At 40.5% G+C, this 6,154-nt stretch overlaps 1 protein-coding gene across 3 annotated transcripts in view; it reads left to right on the top strand.

Annotated features, from left to right (window-relative positions):
* Positions 1-230: 230 nt before the first annotated feature.
* USP47 (ubiquitin specific peptidase 47) overlaps positions 231-6,154 on the top strand; it is a 115,749-nt gene continuing 109,825 nt past the window's right edge. For all 3 annotated transcript variants that reach the window (XM_050757380.1, XM_050757379.1, XM_050757378.1), the window contains exon 1: positions 231-703. In XM_050757380.1, coding sequence (XP_050613337.1) covers positions 665-703 — 39 coding nt within the window. In that variant the 5' untranslated portion in view covers positions 231-664. The remainder of the gene's footprint in view (positions 704-6,154) is intronic.

Here is a 6,154-nt window from a genome sequence, read left to right as displayed (position 1 = left end):
GGGAGGTGACCCGCGGTGGTGTCTCTACCAGGACGAGGCCTGGGGTATCTGAAGAGGGGATGACGTCCAGGCGCTTTGCTAACGGGAAGCCAGAAGGGTATGAGTTGCTAGGGGCAGAGAAGGAACTTTCGGCTGGTCTTTCCCTGCTGGGCAGAGTCGGAAGAGCCCCAGAAGGCAGGGAGGACAGTGGGCCTGGTCCTTCCCCGGCCGGCAGAGGGAGTCCCGAGATGGAACGTCCAGCTCTCCTCTAACGAAAAGCGTTTGCATGGCTGTCTTGCCAATTCTGTACTTCCCGGCACTGAGGAAGAGCCAAGGTGACTAGAAGCGAGCGACAAGTGCCGGCCACCTCGGGCGCCAGGCGCCGGGCTTGGAGCCCGACGGGCCGAATTCTCGCGAGAGCGGCCGCCGCCATTTTTCCATTGATTGCAGCGGGCTGGGGGAGGGGCCGACGACGAAGGCGGCGGTGGTAGCGGCGGCGGCGGTGGCGGAGCCCTGGGTCGGTGTCTGCGCGCTGGTGTCTGAGGCCCAGGGTGAGGCCTCCGCGATTGCTGGAGCGCAGGCGGTGGAGAGGATGACTGCCGTTGCCATTCTCTCTTGAGCTAGCGAGCCGCCGCCACCCTCCACCCTCCCCCGGCAGGGCGGAGAGAAGCGGCCGGAGTCAGCGATGGTGCCCGGCGAGGAGAACCAACTGGTCCCGAAAGAGGTGAGGGCCCCCACAGGAGGTTAGGCCTGAGGCCTGCGGCCGCTCCCGGCAACACAGGCCCGGGCCGGGGTTCGGCTGCGGGCCCGGCCGGGGTGCAGGCTCTGCCGTGGGGGAAGGAGGAGGCGTGAGGCAGTCGGGGGTGGACGGTGGGTGCGGCGAGCAGTTGGGAGACCCGCTGGCTCTAGGGGTCGGGGAGCGGACCTCCCGCCTCGGGTTTTATGGGCTGGACGAATAAAGGAGCGGACGGGAAGGAATCAGGTTCTACTTTAGGGGAGAAGGTGGCCTTTTAAGTTCTTGTTTAACGTGTCGAGCCGAGAGAGATCATTTCAAAGAAAACATTCTGGAACAGTTGCCTATGGGCACAGCAGGGTGACGGTGCGGCTTCAGGGTTTGACAGTGGCAGCGTATAGCTTTCAGCGCTTGTGAAATCTACACCCAAGTGAGATCTGTGGGAGGGCAGACTTAACTGTTACGACTTTTTTTTCAACTCCTGTTACTTGGTAGTACTATTGGCCTGCTTAAATGAGGCCTACCTAAGATCGTGGAAAAGTAGTACATGGGACATTAATGTAAAGGAAGGAGATAGGAGAACATTACCATATGGAGAGCTGAACTCTTTTTTTCTTTTTGAGGTTGGGTTGTGTATGCCAATTTGAGTGACTTAAGTGATACGAGAAGCCTTGACTAGTTGGGTTCTCTTGAATAGTAGTAGAAGATTAAGGGTAGAATCCAGCACTGGCCAGCGAATTTCAACATATTAATAGTATCTCTGTTGGCTTTATAAATATCTTCGGCGTATTCAAACGTGTATTTTTAACTGGCTGATCATCAGGCTAATGCTTTGGATTTTTATTTCTCATATACCTTAAATAGAGACAAGTGTTGGATTAAATTAGCTATGTGGAATCTTGAAATTTATGAGTGATCATTTACAGATTCTTAAATTTTTTTGTGCCTGTTTTACTTGTTTTGTAGCAATTCTTTGCTACTTAAGCAAGCACTGACACCATGCAAAGGTGATATTATTGGAGTTATGTACCTGTATGATACAGGTATTTTCCCAGCTTTGTCAGATGGACAGTGATAGTTGTTTTGCAAGGACGATTTTTGTAAAAGGCTGAGAGTTATGTGTCAGTGTGTGTTCATCAAGCGTCACCAACTCTGTGCAAAGCAGATAAGCAGATGAGTTAATCAGAATTCTTGCCTTGGGAACTTTCTGAGCTACTAAGAAAGGGAACACTAGTGTTTGTTGAACTCCAATTAGGGACTAGGTACTTTACCACATAAGTAATTATGCAAGGAAGGAAGTGATAGGTGCTGTAAGAAAGGTGTAAATATGTGTTTCGTTTTAGAGCTTCATATTGCTGGTTTTCATTTTTATAAAAATATTCTTTCTCAATTTTTTTGATCGTTAGAAAAATATCATATAGGTGGAACTCTGCTTTAAGAAAACTCAACATTAGATTTATTTCCCTATTAACTTGATTTATAGAAAACATGATATAATAATAGATACCGAGCTTTGCAGAAACATCTGTTGTGTAAAAAGTGATAGCAGCAATGAAAGTTTAAAGATTAAATGCCTGTCCTTTAAGATTAAATCCCTTCCCTGAGGCTTTACATTCATCACAACTTTTTCCCCCCCCTTTCTACTTTTTATGGACCGTATGCCTTTATTGTCTATTCCTTAGTCTCATCTTTAGTCTTCTTTTTCCCTGGTTCCTTTCGTGATTCCTGGAAGCATGATCTGTGGTTCTTACCTTTTATAGCTAGCCAACTAGCTTTTTCTTCTTTGATGGCCACACTCATTCTTTGTTAAAGTGATTGCCTCCACTTCCATGTTTGCTTCTGGATTACTGGAAACTTTCTGAAAGTCACCAGTTATCTCTTAAATGACCAAAATCTTTGGCTTTTTTTTTTTTTCCTTGCCTCTTCTGCTCTTTGAATTCTCTGCAGGATTTGATAGTTTTTTTAAAACCAATTTCTTTATTTTAGTGATACTCCACTTTTCTGGTCATTTTCCCACCTGTTTGTCCTATCTGCCCACTCATTTGTTCAAGGCCTTTGTCATCTTTTTTGTATTCTTAATTAGCACTTTTGTGTGATCCTTGAAGCTCCCGGACAGGTCTTTTTAAGTAGTAGTAGAATCATACAGTGCTAAAGCTAAGAGAAAGCATAATCATCATCTAAGTTACCCCTCCACTTCACAGTTGAGGGAATTAGGCCCAGAAGATTGAAAGTGACTTGTTCAGGGTCAAATAATGAGTAAATGGCAGACCTAGTGCTAGAACTCACGTCCTCTGCTACTATTCCCTTGATTATACTCTATTTTACAGAGCCCTCCATGTAATTTAGAGGCTCTGTAAGAATAGTTTGTAACTCTAAGTACATATACCATGTGAAAATAAATGGCAAATTAAAAAATTTGTTGCATTTATTTTAATGACTTATCAATCTAAAGATTTTTTTTTTTTTGAGGACCTTTGTATAGGGAACCTCTGACCCCTACTAGATTTAGATTTTGGTTAGATGTGGGCATGTGTGCATGCATGTGTTGATGTGTATAGTTGTTCAGTGAATAATATATTTTGGTCCCTGAAACTCAAGGACAAATGTACCTTTAGAGGACTCTTGAAGAAGACAGCTTAGTGTAGTACGGGCATTGGCAAACCACGGCCAGTGGTCCAGATCAGTTCATAGCCTGTTTTTGTATGGCCCGTGAGTTAAGAATGAGTTTTACATTTTCAAATTGTTGAAGAAAAAAAGTCAAAAGAATTATAATAGTCTGTGACACATGAAAATAATATGCAATTCAAATTTTAGTCTTGGAACAGCTATGCTGTTTATTTAGTATTTTTGTATCGCTACGACAGCAGAGATGAGTAGTTGCTACAGAGACTCTATGCAGGATAAATTTGAAATTACTTAGGTTGGTATTCAAGGCCCAGTACAATTGATTCTGGCCACAACCTGTCCTTCCAGCTTATCTCTTCTCCCATGAAACAGGTTTTTAATGTAGTCAAACAGGTTTCTCTCTAACTTGCATTTTGCTTCTATTTGTGCTGTCCCCTCCTTCCTGTTCAAAACTTCATACACATTTTTCCATAAGTACCTCATATCTCAGTTATTCTAAATAGCCTTTTCTGACCATTTTAACCTTAGAGATTTCTCACTCTTAGAAGACCTTTATGTGGGAATAGAATTCATTTGGCAATTACAAGATGGTGCTTGGCGACATCTATTATGATCTGAAACTGTAATCTACATTTTATATATTATTTGTTGTGAATTCCTTGACAACAAAGACTGTGTGTGTTTCTCTTTCTTTGTTTTTCGTTTTTGTAGGTTTGTATTATAGGTTTAAGACAGCGTCTTTCCTGGAGCAGATATTCAGTAAATATTCGTTGGTGTGGTGACAGGGTTGTAAGCAAATTTAGCATTCTAACCAATTATCCTGTCCTTGGAGGTTTTCCACAGCATCATTGGCAAGCTGTTTTCCAACTTTTGCTTTAATACATACTTTCATGACTAATCTTTGATAACATCTTTGTCTTAGAAGAGATGTTATTTTTAAGTTTTTGAGTTGAGAGAAGTCTAGATCTCTATAGCTGCCATCTTTTGATAGTTGCCTTACAGAAATGTTAAAGCATTTCCCATTGGATAGTTTTTCTCATCATTGAAGATGGAAGAGGGCAGCAGGAGAACTAACCTCTTCTGTTCCGAGCATCCTCAGTTCTTTAACTGTTTCTTAGTTCCTCTCTTTTGGACATAATCCAGGGTTTTTGGTATTCCTCCTAAATTGTTGTACCCAGAAAGAGCAAAGAGAGTGGTATCTTCATTGTGGTGAAGAACAAAGCTTTTCACCTGTTTCATTCTGCTATATGTCTTTGAATTGTAGTATATTGATTTTGGCTTTGAGGTCTCTTTTAATATCATCCCAATTTTAATTATTGTTTGGTTGCTATTTTGTTATTCTGTTTTCTTATAAGGATGTGTGTCGTTAATATTCATTGAGTACTCACTGTGCATCTTACTGTATTCTGCCAAATAGGAAAAACTGAGAATAGAAAAATTTGTTCTCTCAAGTATCTTATAGAATAATCAAGGATAAGGTACACATTTACTGATGCTTCAAAAATAATACTTAAACTGCAGTACTTAAAGTAGTGCTCATGGACTCTGTAAATCCAGAGAAAATGGAAAAAATGAAGGAAAAAGAGTAGAAATGTAAATTCTTTATCTCTGGATTTTTTTCTCCTGTCTTTCATGCAATCACTACTTCTGTCTGGAACTGGTTTTGGCATCTAATGATGATGATGATAGTAATAACCAGTATTTATTGAGCATTTATTTATATACCAGATACTGTTGGTTGTACTTTGTATTAACTCATTTGAGCTTCACAGCAACCTCAGAGTACATATATAAGACATATTGATAGCAAAAACAACTTGTTTTTATTTCTATTGTCTGACTTCTTATAAAATCCATTCATCAGTATCTTTTATAGAACATATCAAATGCATGTTCTTTTAATTTTATTTTTCCTAATTAAATTACCTGAGGAAATGTGCTGCAATTGTCCTTCTTGATTTTAGTGATTCTTTTAAAATGAGCCTTTTTCTTAAATTTCAGATGTTGACTGTCTCTTACCAGTAAGAGACAAGTTTGTCAAGTTATACCTGCCAGGGTTGTAAACAAATTGGAGTGTTTAATAAAAGTCATTATTTTAGATATCATTGGAAATGCTCATTTAATGAATGAAAGCAAAGCTGAATGCAGAGTTGTATATGATTCTAATTTTGTCAAGGAAAAAATGAACAATTTAGGGTTATATGCATTGAAAGATTAGAAGGAATACACTAATATTAAGAGTTGCTATTTCTGGATGTCTGGATTATTGGGATACATATTTAGACTTTCATATTTAAAAATGACCATGTACATTATTTTCAAAAACAAATTAAGATGATCTGATTGTAGTTTCGGGGGTATTTACATAGTGTTGTTAATTTTTTGTGCTCACAATTTTCCTATTTCCCCTCTCCTCTTACTCTGTGTATTTGCCTTGAGTAATCGGATCCACTTGTATAACTTCAACCTTTGATTGTGATTTACACATTTATATCTCTAGCCCTGAGCCCTTCTAGATTCAGATTTCCACTTGCATACTGGATATCTCTACTTGGTTGTACTCTAGGACCCACAAATTAAATATAGGTAATATCAAGCTTATTTCTCCTTTCCTTCTCGCAACCCAATTCTTGGTGTTCTCCTGTTTCAGTTAGTGTTATCGCCATCTATTTATATGCTTAAGTTAGAACCGTTTTTGACTCCTCTCTTTTCCTTTTTCTCACATGTAGTTCACCACTTAGAAAATATCTCTGTGGGCCGGGCGCGGTGGCTCAAGCCTCTAATCCCAGCACTTTGGGAGGCCGAGACAGGCGGATC

This window comes from Macaca thibetana, chromosome 14 (genome assembly GCF_024542745.1).
Source record: "Macaca thibetana thibetana isolate TM-01 chromosome 14, ASM2454274v1, whole genome shotgun sequence".
NCBI classification, from domain to species: Eukaryota; Metazoa; Chordata; class Mammalia; order Primates; family Cercopithecidae; genus Macaca; species Macaca thibetana.
This window is presented reverse-complemented; position numbering and strand designations above follow the sequence as displayed.